At 35.6% G+C, this 19,310-nt stretch overlaps 1 protein-coding gene across 4 annotated transcripts in view; it reads left to right on the top strand.

Annotated features, from left to right (window-relative positions):
• Positions 1–19,310, top strand: part of LOC132130902 (transcription factor COE1-A-like) — a 176,424-nt gene that overhangs the window by 122,546 nt on the left and 34,568 nt on the right. For all 4 annotated transcript variants that reach the window (XM_059542766.1, XM_059542765.1, XM_059542763.1 and 1 more), the window contains exons 7-9: positions 5,339–5,420; positions 7,412–7,553; positions 18,965–19,095. In XM_059542766.1, the coding sequence (XP_059398749.1) occupies positions 5,339–5,420; positions 7,412–7,553; positions 18,965–19,095 (355 nt within the window). The remainder of the gene's footprint in view (positions 1–5,338; positions 5,421–7,411; positions 7,554–18,964; positions 19,096–19,310) is intronic.

Consider the following 19,310-nt stretch of genomic DNA (forward strand, 5'->3'; position numbering starts at 1 on the left):
CTTCTGTTTAGTTTTTGGGGCTGGAGAGAGGGAGAGAGAAATTTAATCTAAAAACATGATAGCAAGAGTAAGGAGAGAGTCAATCCATAGCAGTGATTCAATCATGGAATGACATCATCTTTTGAGTGACATCACATCTAGTAATCATGTCACACCCTTTTTGAGTCATAGAACTGGCATCAAAAGAATATTTAATTGCAAAATGAAATCAGCCTCATGTCATTCGATAGCCATGTGACTTACTTTCTTCCATGAAACACGGGGAAACTTTATGAGAAATATTTACCAACATTTTTTAAATAGCACCAAAAAGTGAAAAATGATCTGCATACATTAAAATAGAGCTGGTCAAAATGCATTAAACCAGGTTCGACACACTGACAATGGAGAATCTATGATACTTCATGACAGTGACAATCAGACTTGGCCCAACATGTCTTATGAGTGAGAAGAAGATTGGAGAACTATATGTCATATGGTTTTAGAGTAAATTATGACAATTTTCAGTTTTGGTTGAACTAAGCATAAACATTAACGATGAGATATTTCTCTATTACTTTCAGGGCATGATGTGTGATATATCTATGACTTCACTTATTAGATGACATACTTTTTAGTAACACTGATATTATTTAGTAACTGATAGTGGCATTATTTGAGTTTTATGTGAAAGAGAAAAAAGGTGGGATTATATCGGTACACTGTTTCAAATTTACTTAAACCAACAAAATATGCCAAATAAAACATAACCACCAATTTATTTATTAATTTATTTATTATATGTAAACACACACAAGAATATGCCTAGTATTTCTCTTGGCATGATGGTGTTCACACTGTTGCAATAGTGGTATCAAATGACAGCTGCTATCAGAATTGAATTCTCACCACTACATCGGGAGTCAATTCTACAGTATTCCACAAAACGATTGTTTTGGTCAAATGTCACTAAATTTTTAATGATTAATGTCTCTTAGCATATCATTTTATGTAATTTTATAAGCCAGTGAAACTGTATAAATGCTCACAAACAGAGTATTTGCAGTTAATGCATGGTATAACTGCTTTATTACTATGTTGTAAATGTGTAATAACATAAATTTTAATCTATTTGTAGGGATTTGGGAAATAGTGATTGGCATAATTTAAATCATGCAGAATAGATTAGTTGGTGAGGCTGAGAGATGAAGAGTACAAGTGAGTGAGTTCAAGGATAGAGAGAGACCCAAAAAATACAAACACAAAGAAAGAGAATAGGGATAGGGAAGACCCCCCCTCCCAATCTCTCTCTCTCTCTCTCTCTGATTCACTTGGAAGTGTGCGTTAGCCCTCATAAAATATTAATGTTGGTTGTGCTCAGAGCCATAATTGCCATCTCAGCCCGTGAATAATTTACGCTGCTGTGCTGTTCACATGGGCTCATTTACTCTTGGTGTGGCTCGCACCATACAGAAATATGGCACAAGCATCTATAGCCACTGTTTTGCATTTATTAACCAAATTAGATTACCTCATGCAAAAGCTTCTCTCATCATGATATCAGCCCTACTGAATTTCAGGAAATGCAAAAACCTGTTTCTACAGCGTCAACCACTCGCAATACAGTTTAACAAGGCTCTAAATGTGCTGAAAGAACGCTGAGCCTCATGAGTTTTTAAATTACACCATTGTGATTTGTTTCAACATACTGCCTATTTCTATTAAATTATGCTCATTAAAGGGTATAACATACACAGTTTCACCTAATCTCATGTTAATCTTGAGTACCTATAGAGTAGTACTGCATCCTTCATATATCCAAAAAGTCTTTAGTTTTATCATATTTATAAAAGAAAAATACATCTTTCCGATTCTTTCCGGAAAAAGCCAAGCTCCTGGAGGCGTGCCGTGGGCGGAACTATAATACTGATGTTTCGTGTTGTTTCCATTAACATATATTCACTTATGTGCTGATTTCCAACAAAATACAGAAATCTGATGCAATTGTACTAACATGAATGGGTTCTTTTATCACAGGGACGTCTCCATGTTTTAATAGCAAACCATGTGCAAATCCAGCGTCGACTTGGACCTTGTTTATAAAGCATTCGTCACTCAAATGACCAGAACACACAACGCTGGGTTCTTGGGGAAGCTGAACACGGTAAACTTTCCCTCACATCCAAAAACGCAGTTATTTGGAGGCATTCTCGAACAAATCCTATGCAGCGCTGCCTACGATTTTGAAGCACGTTGATGTGCGCTGTCTCGCTCTCCTCTGGCCAGCGTGTGCGTGGACGCGCTTTTCAGAGATAAATGCTCATATAAGGAGTTCCGCTCTCGTCTACGTCATTAGATCCACGATCAAAAAAAAGATTTTCGGCACAGAATTTCTCAGTCATTCTTTACAATTTTTTTCTTTTTTTAACTTTGCCCATGTTTAGCATGAGAATCCATCTCTTTAACACTGTGAACCATTCTGTATACACAAAACACCATTGTACAACCCCTTTAAAGACACATTACACAAAACTACTAATATTCCACTATTATGCTTAAAAATATATATATTTATTTAGTTTAAAACATTTAGATTTATCAATCTATTCATCATGACAGCTGCAGTCAATTAAATAACTGAGACGGATGTATAATATAATATAATATAATATAATATAATATAATATAATATAATATAATATAATATAATATAATATAATATTTCCTAATTCATAGCTATTAGTTTGCCTTTTTTATTCATGCTTTTATTAACATTATGGTAATTAAAAAGTTAATTTTGAATTTAGTATTAATTTAGAGTTTCACATTTATTGATGTACTTGTCACAATAAATGCAGTTGATTAAATGATTGGATTGATAATATAAAATAATTTTTTTTATTTTTTTTTAATTTATTTTACAGTAGACCATTTGGATTGAGATTGGTTTTAAGTAAAGAAATTAGTAGACTCTTTGTCACCCTTTTTATTTTTACTTTTGTGTTTTTTATGATGTTGTTCATGTTCCAGATGTGAACTACAACCTGAACTATACTTGCCATGTCATGATTAAAAAAATAAACATACTAATCATAGAAGAGATTATACAAGTCATATTACAAATTAATTACAGTTTTAATGTATTATATATATATATATATATATATCCATATATATAATCCAGGCAACAAAATGTGCTGAAATGAAGACCCTGAATACAAATCGATGAAACCATTATTTTACTGTAAGGATCTTTGGTTTATTTAGTGTATCCTTCTGTTTTTCCAATGAATTCATCAGTGGTGGTGTATTGTGATCTGTTCTAGAGAGGTCACAGGTGTCTCACTGTTAGCTCGTTTAGGTAAGTATGCTCCACACTCAACCCCTCTAGTAATTGGCCTTCATTGGCGTGCCCTTAACTGAAGACGACAGGGAGGTCCTTTCAAATAACCATATGATGACTGTAAGTGTGTGAGTGTGTGTTCGTGAGATCCACACACACCTGAGTGCTCTTTGCCAAGTAACTGGGCTTGTCGGGCCACATTAGGTGAAAAGTAAGCAGCCTACTGATATTAACCTGACATGCATAAAAACACATATCGAAATGGATATAGACACACAAATGCACATCTACACTGAATTTGGACACTTAAGACATGTAGGAGTGCCATTATATTAAAAGGCAAAATATTCTGCAAACAAATTTTATTTGAGATTTTCTAACTTCACTTTTTGTTAATCCACAAATTGTACATTGTGTATTCTGGGATTGCTTTCTCTGTAAAGGATACATGTCATGCTGCCTTTAAATTTGGTTAAAATGAGGTGTCTTACTAGGCAGCATAATTAAGTTACCAAACTTTTGTTGCATTGATGCTTTTGGAACTGAGTAATTGTGGTTGTGTTTGAAACCGAGTGAGCAAGTTATAGTAAGAATAGCTGATTCATTAACAGTTTCATTTTGACAAAAGAGAAAGACAGAATTGCAAACAAAGAGGCAAGAGAGGGAAATACATGAGAAAAAAGGTCCTGACAGACGGATATGTGCCATGGCATTATCCAGTTAGACACACACACACACACACACACACACACACACACACACACACACACTGTTTGATAGCCAGTCAGAGCAGCTGGTATTGTGCTGTTACAGCTCTAATGCCAGTCTGTGAGTGAAGGGTTTGTGAAAGTGCCCATGAATGTGCCCGCTTTGTGCTTACCATGATTACGAGAGAGACAGACATTTTCTGTTTGGTTGGGAGTCTGTGTGTGTGTGTGTGTATGTGTGTGTGTGTGTGTTTCAATCGACGAGCTGTCTTAGTAGCGTTTCCCCACGCGACAGATGGACGCTTCACATTTCAGCACACTGCCTGTTGGTGTGTGTTTTTTGTCTGTGAATGTGTTTGTGTTACTGAACTTTTAGGGAGTGTAAAAGCTCATACTCTCTTAAAAAATGTTGTATGGTGGGTGGGTTTTTTGTTGTTGTTTTTTTGTTAAGCAACCTTTTTCTAACAATAAGCTTTTTTTGTTTCATTTGATTTTCTGGACAAAAGTGTTAATATACTTGGGAAGAAGTATATTTCTTAAGATAAAGTTTTTTTTTAATTATTTATTTATTCACATATATCATGAATTACTAATTTATAAATACCGGTACTAATTCATAAATATGTCAATATTTTTTTTTTTTTTTTTTTTACATTTTACAACCTGGACTAACATTGTCATTAAAAGGTCAATTTATCTGATATTTAAGAGACATTTTTGACTTTGACACAATGGGGGCTTCTGTAAGATAAAATTTTCAGGAGTTTCGTTTTGTTGCTTTTCCCAATAAATAACAATAAAAAATTATGACAAACTACTTTTGTCCTCCTAAATTTATTTGATTTTAGAAATTAAAAACATGCTCATCATAAAAGATATATTAGCCATTGACAGACATATGCACTTCTAGTTCTCAATATAGAGTTTAAGTGTGCTATTCACTATAACAAAAAAGACAAGGACTTTTATATGTCCCACCACTAGTTGCAGTTTCAACAAGAAATATGTCAACATATAAGAAAATTCCACTCATCAAACTTTTTAAAGGGATCTTTAAGGTACCAGTACATATATGTTTTCTTAAGAACTGGAATCTAAAGATCTTTGTGGATCTTACAAAGGTTCTCCTGTGGTATTAGAATCACCATTTGTGGTTCTAATTGGATCTGTCTAATTTCACTCAGCCAGAGTTTTGGTGAACTGGTCAGCTGGCCCATTTACAGGGTTTAAATGTTTATCTATCCTGTTTCAGAACATTCAAAGGATTCCTTCAGTCCACCGCTAACCAATAATTTATCTTCCTTTGCAGATTTTTTCTCAAGTTTTTCCTGAAATGCAATCAGAACTGCCTGAAGAATGCAGGAAATCCACGGGACATGCGGCGCTTTCAGGTAAACCATGTGTTTTTAATTTTTTCACTCATTATCTCATTACTTCTGCTCACTTTCCAAACATCCATCCTTCTGACTCAGTGTTTCCAACTCTCTTAGTCTGCTTTCGCTGATCTGGTCTGGTTCTGGATATTTTTGTATACCAGTCTAAAATCTTTGGAGTAACTATGCTTTACATAGTAACTATGTATTTATTTTTTCATGCATGAACTATTCCTTTCTCTGCATGTAGTTTTACTGTCTTCAGCATTTGATGGTATTTAAAATCTGGCTCCAAGCCTGTAAACACACGCTGCATAATTGCACAACAGTTTCACTCGCACAGTGCGCGTGTGTTTGAGTGTGAGACATTGAGTAAATAACCTATCACTGCTTTGCAAGAAACACAAAACCTTGACCTCCAGTCATTCATTGGTATGTGACCCTTGTTGCTTTTACAAGCACTCTTAAACACACACACACACACACACACACACACACACACACACACACTTTCACTGTGTCTTTTTCTACACTCATCAGACGAGCATCTTTAAAGACAACATGAAATTACTTTGTTTACTTATGACACTCAGGTACAAAAGCTGTGATTGAGGTGGCACCTTTCCAAAAGGTCCTAATATATGTATATATTGGATACTATTTTTTCTGAAAGTGAAATTAGGATTTTTGGTCTTATCATCTATTCTACAGATGTTCTGTTCTGGTTAATAGAATAGGATGACATGTATTTGCCAAGTAACTTATAGTCAGTAGAATGTCTTCCGCGGGGCCATCAAAATAAAGTGTTAGTGTTACTAATGCTATATTGACTGTTAGTTGGCAAGTTGCTTCTAGTTAGCAAACTGACTAAAGTCAACTTAATATCAGCCTGTTTTTGGATCAGTATTCAGTGTTGAAGTAAGATATTATCTCAGCAGCTGTCTGTATAGTTCTGTCTATAAACGAATCATTTGCAGCACTCTACGAGTGAACTCACAGTGAATGTGTAATTAGCAGCAGAACGCAGTCATATTTTATACAGCGAGCGTGCAAGAATGCAGAAGAGAGACTTTCCATCATACACATACACAATGTGATGTTATAGTGCGGTGGCTACAAGCAGTCTCAGACGTTTCTTCTAAAATTCCTTATAGGAGAACCATAAATAAGACACATGTTGAGAAACAGTAAGAGAACAGAGATGTTAATGTGGTGTATTTAGCTCGAATGGATATTTGAGAAACATTTGAGCTCATAGTTAGATCTAGTTGAAATTTTAAAGGGAAAAGCATGTGATTACTAGGGTACTCTTCTCAGCAGAAAAATCTGAGAAGCAGGAGAATCGTCACTTGAAAATTCCCATGTCATTGCTATCTAGGAGAAACAGTTGAGATATTAAAGGGACTCACACCTTTAACCATCAGGGACCGTGAGAAGTAAAAAAAAAGAGATACAGAGATTAGGTAGGGAGAAAGAATAAAGTGAAACTGTAAGTATATACTTAGCAACATCCCTCAGAGACTTACCTCTCTTCCCCCAGTCCTTTCTTTTTATAAAGAGGCAGAATTTCCTCTCAAAGCTTAACAGCAATTGAAATAAGAGGCTCTATGTGGGGTAACAGGGGGCCTCTGCAGCTAAAGAGGGCCCGTTCCTGCCACTCATAATGGTGACCTCACACGTTTATCAAATTTTTCCCATTGTCTCAGGGCGCTTGAGTACTGCCCACTTTTTAATTGAATTAATCCGAGCTAACCTCTATCAGCAATCAGTCGAGAGAGCTGGGCATTGTGGGATAGGCAGAGAAGTGTGTTTGTATATGGTGTTAATTAGTGTACAGCATGGAAATGATTAGAGAGTGCGAGTGCTTTAATTCGCAGCGCTGCTTTTGAGGTGAGGCGTCAACTTCGGCTGACACCACTAGTGGCACAAAAATTACACACTTTACACTTTACAAAGTGACAAAATAAAATTCCTTTTCTGCCATTTACACCCATACCCTGCCTTTACAGGTGGTTGTGTCGACGACAGTGAGCGTAGAAGGACACGTTCTGGCTGTTTCGGACAATATGTTTGTGCACAACAACTCCAAACATGGCAGAAGAGCTCGGCGACTGGACCCGTCGGAGGGAACGCCGTCATACCTGGAGCACGGTGAGTTACTGTGGATTTAACACAGAAAGTTTAGCAGATAAATGGGATTGTATTTGCTACTTTCTCTTGAATTGGCTGCTAAATAGAATTGGGAAGTCTTATTAGTTTTAATGAATTTAAACAAACTGATTCAAAAAGTATTTTCTACGGAGCCCCGCACATGACATGCAAGAAAAAATACATAAATTGTGCGCACGATTTACTAATTCGTTCCCTCAATGTACTAAAACATGTACACGATTACTATAGCGTTCCCTCGATTTACTATTGCGTTCACTCGATTTATAAATTGTGCGCACGATTTACTAATTCGGTCCCTCGATTTGTTAAATCGTGCGCATGATTTAGCAAATTGAGCGAACGCAATAGTAAATCGAGTTTTGCAGTAAGCCTCTGCAAACATCTGACAATAACCACACACACAAGTCTAATATTTTTTAATAGTGTGTTGATACAAAATAGTGGTGGAAATTATGATTCTTTCTAGAGATTCGTTCATTTTCAGTTCGTTCACCAAAATGATTCGTTCAGAATCGTTCACTAATTCGTTCAGTGATCATTTCTTCGTATAACACAAAATATGCCAGCAGGTGGTGAAAAAAGAGTGTATTATGTGTTATGTCTTTAGTCAACGAACGTATTCACTTGTTACAAAAACTGATCTGGCTTTATTAAAATGTGTGTATAATCGCATTCAATATATAAAGTCTAATTAAGTTGTTTAGATGAACAAAGCACAAGGTTTTCTTGCCTAATTAGCATTTTAATTGTTTGGTCAGACAATTTGTATATTATATATTCACATTCATAAATCGGGGATTAAACGTGGAATTGCTAAATATCAAAACAAGTGTATGTGCACAGTACTGTACCTATAACTGCGATTGACATGCTAAATGGCAGACTAACCCGGTTTACTCTCATTCATTTAGTTCACAAACGAGATAAGCTATACCAGTTAATTTCATTCACGAACAACATGTATCCGTTCATTCAGCTCGTTCACGAATGACATGTGTATCAGTTCAGTAATTTCATTCACGAATGAGATGTACTAAATCATTCAACTCATTCACGAACAACATGGGTACCAGTTCAGTCATTTCGTTCAGGAACGATAAGATCTCTAGATCTAGTTCAGACCCATATGAAACTACTTAATTGAAGGGCGTATTCGTTCACTACATTCAACAAATCACATGCTCTGTCACATCTCATACTCGAAGGCTTTTGGCTCGAGGTTGAGTAATTCTTTGACAGGAGGAAATGGTTCAGTTACCCGGTTCACTGAGCTGCGCATGCGCTGCTTATAGCACCGCTCTGCTGTGGAGGCAGGAACTTCAGTGGACGAGAAATATGAGTTAGTGGATTGCGTGAACGAGAAAGATTTGTTCACCTAAAAGATTCGTTCAAAAAGAACGATTCGTTCACGAACAACACATCACTAATACAAAATCTTAAACTCCATCCAGTATGTGTGAATGAGTTGGTGAGAGATAACGCTTATCTGTCGGAGCTGTCCGTGAGCTTTGGCCCTTCAAGTCACTTAAAAGTAAAAGATGAAGCAGAGATTAATTAAAGCACTAACCTGTGCCCTCCCTCATTCCTTTAACCCTTCCCTCCATCTGCAGAAATTAGTATGTTGGGGTTTAATTGAATGCAGAGGATAAAAATTATGACACATTAAATTCAAAAGCACCAATTTTTAAATATGAGGAAGCTACGTACTGATGGTTAGCATATTCATGCATTATAGTTCTATAGTTTTATACTTATAAAAGTATATACTTTTTTATATGATTCTCTGAGGTACTGCTGAAAATATAGTACTATTTATGATGTGGAGACAGGATTTACAGTCAATTCCTGTGGAGTCTTTTTTTAGCGTGTTGCTAAGCTAAAAGCATTATACCCCAAAATCCATAAAAACACAGCACTCATGAATGCTGGGTAAAGAACATACTCATTGCAAACTTATTGCTTCTCAGTATTGGATAAATTCTACATTTATATACAACATTTCTATATCCTTCATCTTAGATGAAAGCTTCTGGAAGTGGGAAGTGGGAAGTAGACGTAAGTGGGAATTAATTTGTGTATGGGTGTTTTTCTAGTGGTCAACTGTTGAGCGTGTATCAGTCATACACTGTTGGGGTGCATTATGGGATTGAATGAGTATACTCAATATTGTCCAATATGGTTTGGGATACCAATATAAATGGCCGAAAAATACAAATCAATGCATTTCTAAAACTTTATGGTGTCCTCTGTAATTAATCCATCACTCAAATGTTTGTTTTGTTCTTGTCTTTTTTCTTTTGACAACACATCGATCATATTGAATTACTGACGACTGACAAAAATTGACTCAGAATGCCATTCCTATCTCATTCGCTTAAAAGTAATCATGCTCTTAAAAATCCAGAAACTATTCATTTTGAAGGGGTGTTTTTTATTATCTATATGCTTTATAGCTGTAGATTTTCTTGGTGGAGTTTAGCTTTAGCGTTAGCTTTCCCAGAGCCCATCTGCGCAAGGCCAAGCCAACGCTGACGTGCTTTACAAAGACGCTTGAAGTATTTATCTAGACGGCCGACCAATCCAATCAGTGTCCCATTTAGCCTGTCAAGGATTTAGATGTCCAGGGAAATTTGTTGGATCTGGATGGAAGAACAGAACATATGATGTGGTGATTAACTGTCATGGATGAATATGGTGTGATAAGCTGTGATGGTCTCTTGGGGTCTGTGGCCGTGTGCTGGCGGCATCATGCGCTATCAGGAGGTCTGTTTGCATTTGGATGAAAGACAGAAAGTACAGATTTACAGTTTGTATTGACAGAAAGCCTGTTTTGTTTTTTTTTGGTTAGGGTTTCAGTTTATTACATTTCAGTGGATACACTCGTCACGTCAGTTCAGTCCACAACTTTAATTAGTGGTGCTTGTTAAGTTTGCGTTTTTCTGTTTGGTGGGTCGGAAAAGGAGTGAAAAGAATCACATAGCCCAAGTTTTTCCACTATTCTTTAGTACATGTAACTGCTGTTTTTTAATTGTATATTGTTGCAGTTTGAAAAACGAGCGAAGGGATGATATTAATTGTGCTTACCATGATTGAGGTTCTAATAGGCCCCGAACTGACCTCAGATCAGGTCGGAAATATTTTATTAAGACAACAGCAGTTAGAATGAACTCAACGAGGGCAACTCCGATAACAACAACTGGATGTATTTATCTCCTGGAGCTGGAGGTTAGTGTGTGATCCCAGATACTGTAAACCAGTCTACAGCATTAAATGAGTTTATGAGAAAGGGAAAGGGAAAAATGGCTCAGCTGAGCGCATCTCTCTATCTCAGTCCCAGAGCACCAAGCACAAACCCTAGGGATGTAGAAAGGGGATACAATCTGTCCATTGTGTGCACTAATGTGCTACATACCTCATGTGGGCAGTAATTTTATATTCACTGTATAGTTTCAGTGATTTTAGTTTCTGCTTTTAACATGTTTAAATCAAATTGGATTAATTTTCAATAATTTTGTATACTGTATTCAGTTTTAAATGTATTAACTCAGCAGATAAATGAAACACTCAACCCTGGTGTTGTTACAGCCACCAGTCAAGCTACAGGAACTATTGCTTATAGCTATTAATTACTATTAATTTTAATAATAATATTATTAAATATGTTTAAAATTTTATAAATATTCTAGCAGTATTTTTGTTATTTTATCACATAACACGGGATGTTTTAATTGAAGACAAACCAAATAATACCACAGAATAACCCAGAATTATTTATTAATTTACTTATTAATGCATTAATTTATTCAAATCTCAGCCCATATGGTCTCAATTGTGATATGGCGATAAAAGAAAACATCTTTTAAAATTGTGAGTTTAATATTTCATTAAATATATTATAACATGAAAGGGCATATATAAGAATGACCTAAAATGTATCTTCCTGATTTTCAGGACTTTTTTTGTATGGGTTTTTTTTTTTTTTTTTTTTGCTTTTGTGTCTATCAAGTGTAACTACTCAAATGTGCGTAGCCCTGTGTTCGTATTCTTGTCTTTTGCTTGTGTTTTGTGTGTGAGACATTTTACATTGTACATTAAACTTGTGTGTGTGTGTGTGTCAGACCAGCATGGTGAGCAGATGGCTTAGAGAAAGCCACAGAAAGTTTAATCCTATCAGATGGATTCATGCGTCTCCATCTGCTTAATCCAGCTACCATTTCAGCTTCCGCCAAAAACCTCCACTCACGCCAAGATTACCGCCACAGATTGCACCTCATCTTCCCTGCTCTACCACCCCACCAAACGCCAAAGTGTGTGCATGTATGTCTCATTTCACCCTCCAGGTCTGGATTTCTTTCCTTTCTAGCATCTTGACACAAGCATGACATGTAAAAAGAGAAGATTAACGTGTTTACGAAACATGAGAAGTTGTTCTTTTCAGTAATCTAAAGCTTCTTGTGATTAGGATTTAGGGATGTTTTTCAAATTACAAAAAAAAACAAACAAAAAAAAAACATAAATATTGGCTTTTGGCCTTTGAGCTTTTAAATATGCTTTTTGAAATCTAATAACCGAATGATTGGTATGTCAATCCTTTGTATTTGAGAGCCCAGATATTTTATTTTATTAATATTAATATATATTTTTTAAAGATTTAAAGGATCTTTACTTATTGATTATTATACAATTCATCATTAGTTAAAAATGGTAGTGATTAGTTAAAAACACTTTATATAGTCACAATACAATATAGTCACTGTGTTGTAAAAAAATAATAAATACATAAATAAATAAATAATATTAATAATAAATAATTAATATTGATAGTTATTATGTATATATATATATATATATATATATATATATATATATATATATATATATATATATATATATATATATATATATATATATATATATATATATACATATATATATATATACTACTGGTCAAAAGTTTGGGATCAGAACTACAACCCGAATTCCGGAGAAGTTGGGACGTTTTTTAAATTTTAATAAAATGAAAACTAAAATACTTTCAAATCACATGAGCCAATATTTTATTCACAATAGAACATAGATAACATAGCAAATGTTTAAACTGAGAAAGTTTACAATTTTATGCACAAAATGAGCTCATTTCAATTTTGATTTCTGCTACAGGTCTCAAAATAGTTGGGACGGGGCATGTTTACCATGGTGTAGCATCTCCTTTTCTTTTCAAAACAGTTTGAAGACGTCTGGGCATTGAGGCTATGAGTTGCTGGAGTTTTGCTGTTGGAATTTGGTCCCATTCTTGCCTTATATAGATTTCCAGCTGCTGAAGAGTTCGTGGTCGTCTTTGACGTATTTTTCGTTTAATGATGCGCCAACTGTTCTCTATAGGTGAAAGATCTGGACTGCAGGCAGGCCAGGTTAGCACCCGGACTCTTCTACGACGAAGCCATGCTGTTGTTATAGCTGCAGTATGTGGTTTTGCATTGTCCTGCTGAAATAAACAAGGCCTTCCCTGAAATAGACGTTGTTTGGAGGGAAGCATATGTTGCTCTAAAACCTTTATATACCTTTCAGCATTCACAGAGCCTTCCAAAACATGCAAGCTGCCCATACCGTATGCACTTATGCACCCCCATACCATCAGAGATGCTGGCTTTTGAACTGAACGCTGATAACATGCTGGAAGGTCTCCCTCCTCTTTAGCCCGGAGGACACGGCGTCCGTGATTTCCAACAAGAATGTCAAATTTGGACTCGTCTGACCATAAAACACTATTCCACTTTGAAATAGTCCATTTTAAATGAGCCTTGGCCCACAGGACACGACGGCGCTTCTGGACCATGTTCATATATGGCTTCCTTTTTGCATGATAGAGCTTTAGTTGGCATCTGCTGAGGGCACGGCGGATTGTGTTTACCGACAGTGGTTTCTGAAAGTATTCCTGGGCCCATTTAGTAATGTCATTGACACAATCATGCCGATGAGTGATGCAGTGTCGTCTGAGAGCCCGAAGACCACGGGCATCCAATAAAGGTCTCCGGCCTTGTCCCTTACGCACAGAGATTTCTCCAGTTTCTCTGAATCTTTTGATGATGTTATGCACTGTAGATGATGAGATTTGCAAAGCCTTTGCAATTTGACGTTGAGGAACATTGTTTTTAAAGTTTTCCACAATTTTTTTACGCAGTCTTTCACAGATTGGAGAGCCTCTGCCCATCTTTACTTCTGAGAGACTCTGCTTCTCTAAGACAAAGCTTTTATAGCTAATCATGTTACAGACCTGATATCAATTAACTTAATTAATCACTAGATGTTCTCCCAGCTGAATCTTTTCAAAACTGCTTGCTTTTTTAGCCATTTGTTGCCCCCGTGCCAACTTTTTTGAGACCTGTAGCAGGCATTAAATTTTAAATGAGCTAATTAAGTGGATAAAAGTGTAAAATTTCTCAGTTTAAACATTTGCTACGTTATCTATGTTCTATTGTGAATAAAATATTGGCTCATGTGATTTGAAATTCCTTTAGTTTTCATTTTATTAAAATTTAAAAAACGTCCCAACTTTTCCGGAATTCGGGTTGTATTTTTAAGGTTTTTGTACAGGAGTTTCTTCTGCTCATCGATGCTGCATTTATTTGATCAAAAATACAGGGAAAAAGTAATATTGGGAAATATTATTATTATGTAAAAAAGCTCTTTTCTATTTTAATATACATTAAAATACAATTTATTTCTGTGAAGTAAAGCTGTATTTTCATCATCATTACTCCAGTATTCAGTGTCACATGATCCTTCAAAAATCATTCTAATATGCTGATTTATTGTCAGTGTTGAAAACTGTTTTGCTGCTTAATATGTTTTTGGAACCTGTGATACTTTTTTTCAGGATTCCTTGATGAAAAAAATGTAAAAAGAAGAGTACTAATTTAAAATATAAATATTTTCTAAGCATATACATAGCTCAAAAGTTTGGGGTTAGTCATTTTTATTCTTTCTTTTTTTAAATAAATTAAAACTTTTATTCAGCAAGGGTGTGTTAAACTGTTAAGAAGTGATAGCAAATATTTATATTGTTAGAAAAGATTTATATTATGAATAAATGCTGCTCTTTTTAAATTTGTATTCATCAAAGAATCCTGAAAAAAAGTATTGCAGTTTCTAAAAAGAAAATATTTGGCAGCACAACTGTTTACATATTAGAATAAGTTCGTAAGGATCATGTGACACTTTATACTGGAATAATGGCTGATGGAAACTCAGCTTTGCATCCCAGAAATAAATTATGTTTTTAAGGATATTAAAATAGAAGCCATTATTTTATATTGCAATAACATTTTGCAAGATTACTGTTTTTTTTTCTGTATTTTTTATCTAATAAATTGATATATATGAGTATTATAAGTATTCTGAGCACCATTGAACACATTTGACTATATTTAAATCTGGATTAAAAAATAAAAAATAAAATAAAATAAATACATTTATGAATTTATGCAGAAAAAATAACTGATTAATGAAATTACGTAAACTATATATATATATATATATATATATATATATATATATATATATATATATATTAGTGGTGGGCATAGATACATTTTTTTAATCTAGATTAATCTCACTGTGATCTTGAAATTAATCTAGATTAATGCCGAAGGCATTCAGAATATGTGTGTTACCCAAATAAAATTGACAAACAGTCTTTGAGAAGAGGTTTATCAAGCTAGGTGGTGCATTAGAAAAGGGGCTCATCTCCTGTTTCCAAAATGCATCACAAAGTTCATGAAAAAGCTGTAAACTAATTCCACATTGCACAAGGTGCAAACAACCTTACGCCTGTTTCACACATACTCTGTCTGCAGTGCGTATGCGTTGCATATTTTTTTACGCACCCATGTTAACGGATTCCAGTTGTGTTCCAGGAGCGTTGCGTCTGCAGCAGTGCAGCGATCGTTTACGTACCGAGTAGCGAATTGCAAACGCGTCCTGTGTGAAAGCACATCGAGTCAGTGCTGCACCACATACGTAACGCACACGGACTGCATACGCACTGCAGACGGTGTGCGTGTGAAACAGGCGTGAGCAGGGCCGTAGCTGGGGTCAGCGGTGACCAGTGGGCCCTGTTTGAAATTTTTGAATTTGTATGTTCGTTTATTTTTATTTGTTTGTGCTATTTACACAATGTTTAAGTTTTTTCAAGTTTGTAGGTGTCAAGGTACAGAAACCAAATAATTAAATGTAAAATAGCACTGGATAGTCTTTAATGTAAAAATGAAATATACAATCAAACCTACATTTATTCAGACACCTTCAACATTTCTCACATTATTACAGTTTTGCTATATATATCAAAAATTATATCTGGTGTCTGAATAATTTTTGGTTTGACTGTTAAAACTACAAAGTAATTCAGTCAAGAGCAGTGAGTGATTTTTATTTTCATTTTCTTGGATTAACATTCCAGCAGTCAGTAGCTAAATTAGAAACGGTCACTTTAAGAGAAGATGAACGCATTCAATATAATACACATTCCATTTTTTTCCTCAACTGTTTACTTTCACTTAAGAAATAACTGACAGTTTTTTCGATCATAATTTCCAAGGTGGTTATTTTGACATATTTTGTATTTATTTTTCGGCACAAGAGCAAAAATAAGCAAATTCGATGTTTTGAGACGCCTTTCTCTGCGTGAGCCCTGAACACCGCGAGTACTGAATTGGGCCCTTTTACATCTTTTTGTTTGTTCAAACTGCGATTTGTATTTGTTCGTTCAGGTGCAGGAGTGACTTCGAGGAGAACTTCACAGAAGAGAGCTCTGTTCAGTGTCGCTGTCCGTGATACGCGGCTCTCTCTCTCTCGTGCGCACCGAACACAGCGCGCGAGTAACCAGCTACTCTGTCCAGCTTTTCCGCGTCTTGTTTTTAGATGCTTTAATGTTTAAATCAACAAGCGGTAAGGCTTAAAAACACGTGAAAAAGATAAGCTTTCGTGAAGATGCGCAGCAGTGGCCCGTCAACTGTCCTGAGCATCTTTTTAGGCTGGCCTCAGCCAGTCGGTTATATAAAATATCAAGGTGAAAGTCATCATAGCTTGCTTAGTATAGACCCAGCTCCCAACCCAACTTTGAGAATAGATTAATGGCGATATTTATTTATTTTTTGCTCGATAAGAGTCTCACGTTAACGCAGCACGTTAACCCCGATAACGGCCCACCACTAATATATATATATGTATATATATATATATATATATATATATATATATATATATATATATATATATATATATAATTTTCTAATTATTTCAGCCATCAATCATTGTTAGTTCTTCTAAGAAATGTTTTGCTGGACCTCAGGCGGATTGACGCTTCATGTTTACTGTAACAACTCTAGCCTAGCAAGGCTACAATATATCTTACCCAACTTGCTTCTCACAGCGTGTGGATCTAACTGTCATGCTGGCCCATCACAACCCTTCCTCTCTTTATATCTCATTACTGTGAGTGACGCTTTGGCATTTGGGAGCTAAATGCAGGTAAACAGGCTGGCTAAATTGCTTTCTTTGCCCCCTGCTAGCATAAGACTTTGTGTCTCGAAGGGGAGCAGACAGCTCTAATAAGCAAACTGACCTTTCTCCGTGGTGGTCCCTTTCTCCCTCAGCCACAGATCCTCGGCCGCCGTGGAGAGCAACAAACAGAACACGCTAAACGAGCCACTGTACCTCGATTCCCGGTGACAAAACACGTGTCTTCTACAGCAGGAGGCCTAAGGTCACCTTGTTTACACGAAGAACGTACAATCACGCTGTAATGCTAATGTGTACTCTTAGGATACTTGAAGAATTGATAAGCAGATATTGAATATAGTTTATGACAGTTTGGCTCTGACTGATTGACTGATTGACTGACAGACTGACTGACTGACTGACTCACTAATTGATTGATTGATTGATTGATTGATTGGTGAAATGTCAAGAATATTTCTACCACATTCTACACACATTTTAAAATAAAACTGAGGACAATTTCACTTTACACACATACACACATTTAAAATTAATTGGAAATTACATACAATAAAAATGTATAGAGAGATATTATTTTTTCATACAATACATTTTGAAATGGATTATGCTCTGTTTAGATTATCATACTATACAGTGTATAAACCATATGGTAACACTTTGTTTTACAGTTTCCTTGTTACACATCTTAGATGTTCTTACTATAGTAAATTATGCATAATTATAAGCAATTAACCCAAAACCAAAGCGTAACTCTAATTACATAGTAAGTTCATCTACTTAATTAATAGTACTCAGTACTTACAGTATTTGTACTATTACACTGTAACAAGGACAATTTAAAAATAAAATGTAACCAAACATGTAACAATTTACGTACTTTATGATTCATACTTAAAGATTGAGAGTCTGTGTCTGCCACAGGAGTAAAACAATAAAATGCATACAGTGTCTAAAAAGGCAAGTCGATTCAAGTCAAGATACCTTTATTTATACAATACAGATTGTCTTTAAGAAGCTTTATTGTGTTAAATTGGAAAAGGTGTGTTGATAATGTAGAAGTAATAAAAGCATGTTAAAAAGTTTCCATGTAAAAAAGTATTTTCCAATAATTTTAATGTTGTCTTTTAAAAAAAAATGTATCTGTTTTTAATAAAAACCAACCCTTTGTGCATAGAAAGTGGAACATAAAAAGTTGATGAAACCCAAAAACTATCCTAAATCACTACACCCGACTTAAAATTATGATTTCATCCTCAAACGTGACTTATGCTCTAGTAACGGATGATTTGTACAGTCGTTCATACCGGACAGATATTGAGATTCTTGAATGCATCCTTCTAAAAGAGTAAACCTTTTGGCAGTCCTTCCCATAATTTGAGGCAATGTCTCACTGTTCTGCTACAACTGAAGCATTTCCTTCCCTCCCTCAAAGTATAGAGTTGGACAGCAATTCTTGGTGTAAGTGATCCTTTGTTTTTACGCCTAATGTGTGCTATGAGAGCTGTGAAAACCACCGACACTTTTCCAGAAAGCATGGTATGTGATTCTTAGTTGGATCCAGCTGTGTGGGTTTTCTCGGTGACATTTGTGTGTTTTTGGTTTCCTGCTTTGGTCTTGAAATAAGAGACTGAGAGGTGTCAAGACTTCCCTCAGACCCCAGGAAATAAGATGCATTTAAATGTCACCTTTAACCCCAAAATCTGCAAACCTGACACTAATGTTGATCCTGAATGTTGAGAAGTTCTCTACAAAACTTCTAAACATGGTCAAGTGATGCTAGTGTCGGTTATTTACACTAAGTACACATGAATAAAGTATATTTTCATTTTTCTGCTTTCTCTAAATTGGTCCTGTGATGTTTCTGGACGCAGCTGCACCTTGTATCAAAGCCATTAGTCCCAGTGAAGGCTGGACAACAGGAGGTGCTACTGTCATCATCATTGGAGACAACTTCTTTGACGGACTGCAGGTCATCTTCGGCACCATGTTGGTCTGGAGTGAGGTGAGTTTGTAAGTCATATGTTCCCCTCTGTCCAGCAGAACTTTGGATTTTCTCGCTGCTTGTTGCTTGATCTCATAAGTAATCATAGGTATTTATACACAAAGCAGTTAGTTCTAGTACACATACACTTTAGAATGTTTGCACTGACACTGAAACACACTTATTAACATACTGACAACATCTAAAACGTCGACCCATTTTATGAAACTTACATT

The sequence above is a fragment of the Carassius carassius genome, chromosome 47 (genome assembly GCF_963082965.1).
Source record: "Carassius carassius chromosome 47, fCarCar2.1, whole genome shotgun sequence".
Classification (NCBI taxonomy): Eukaryota; Metazoa; Chordata; class Actinopteri; order Cypriniformes; family Cyprinidae; genus Carassius; species Carassius carassius.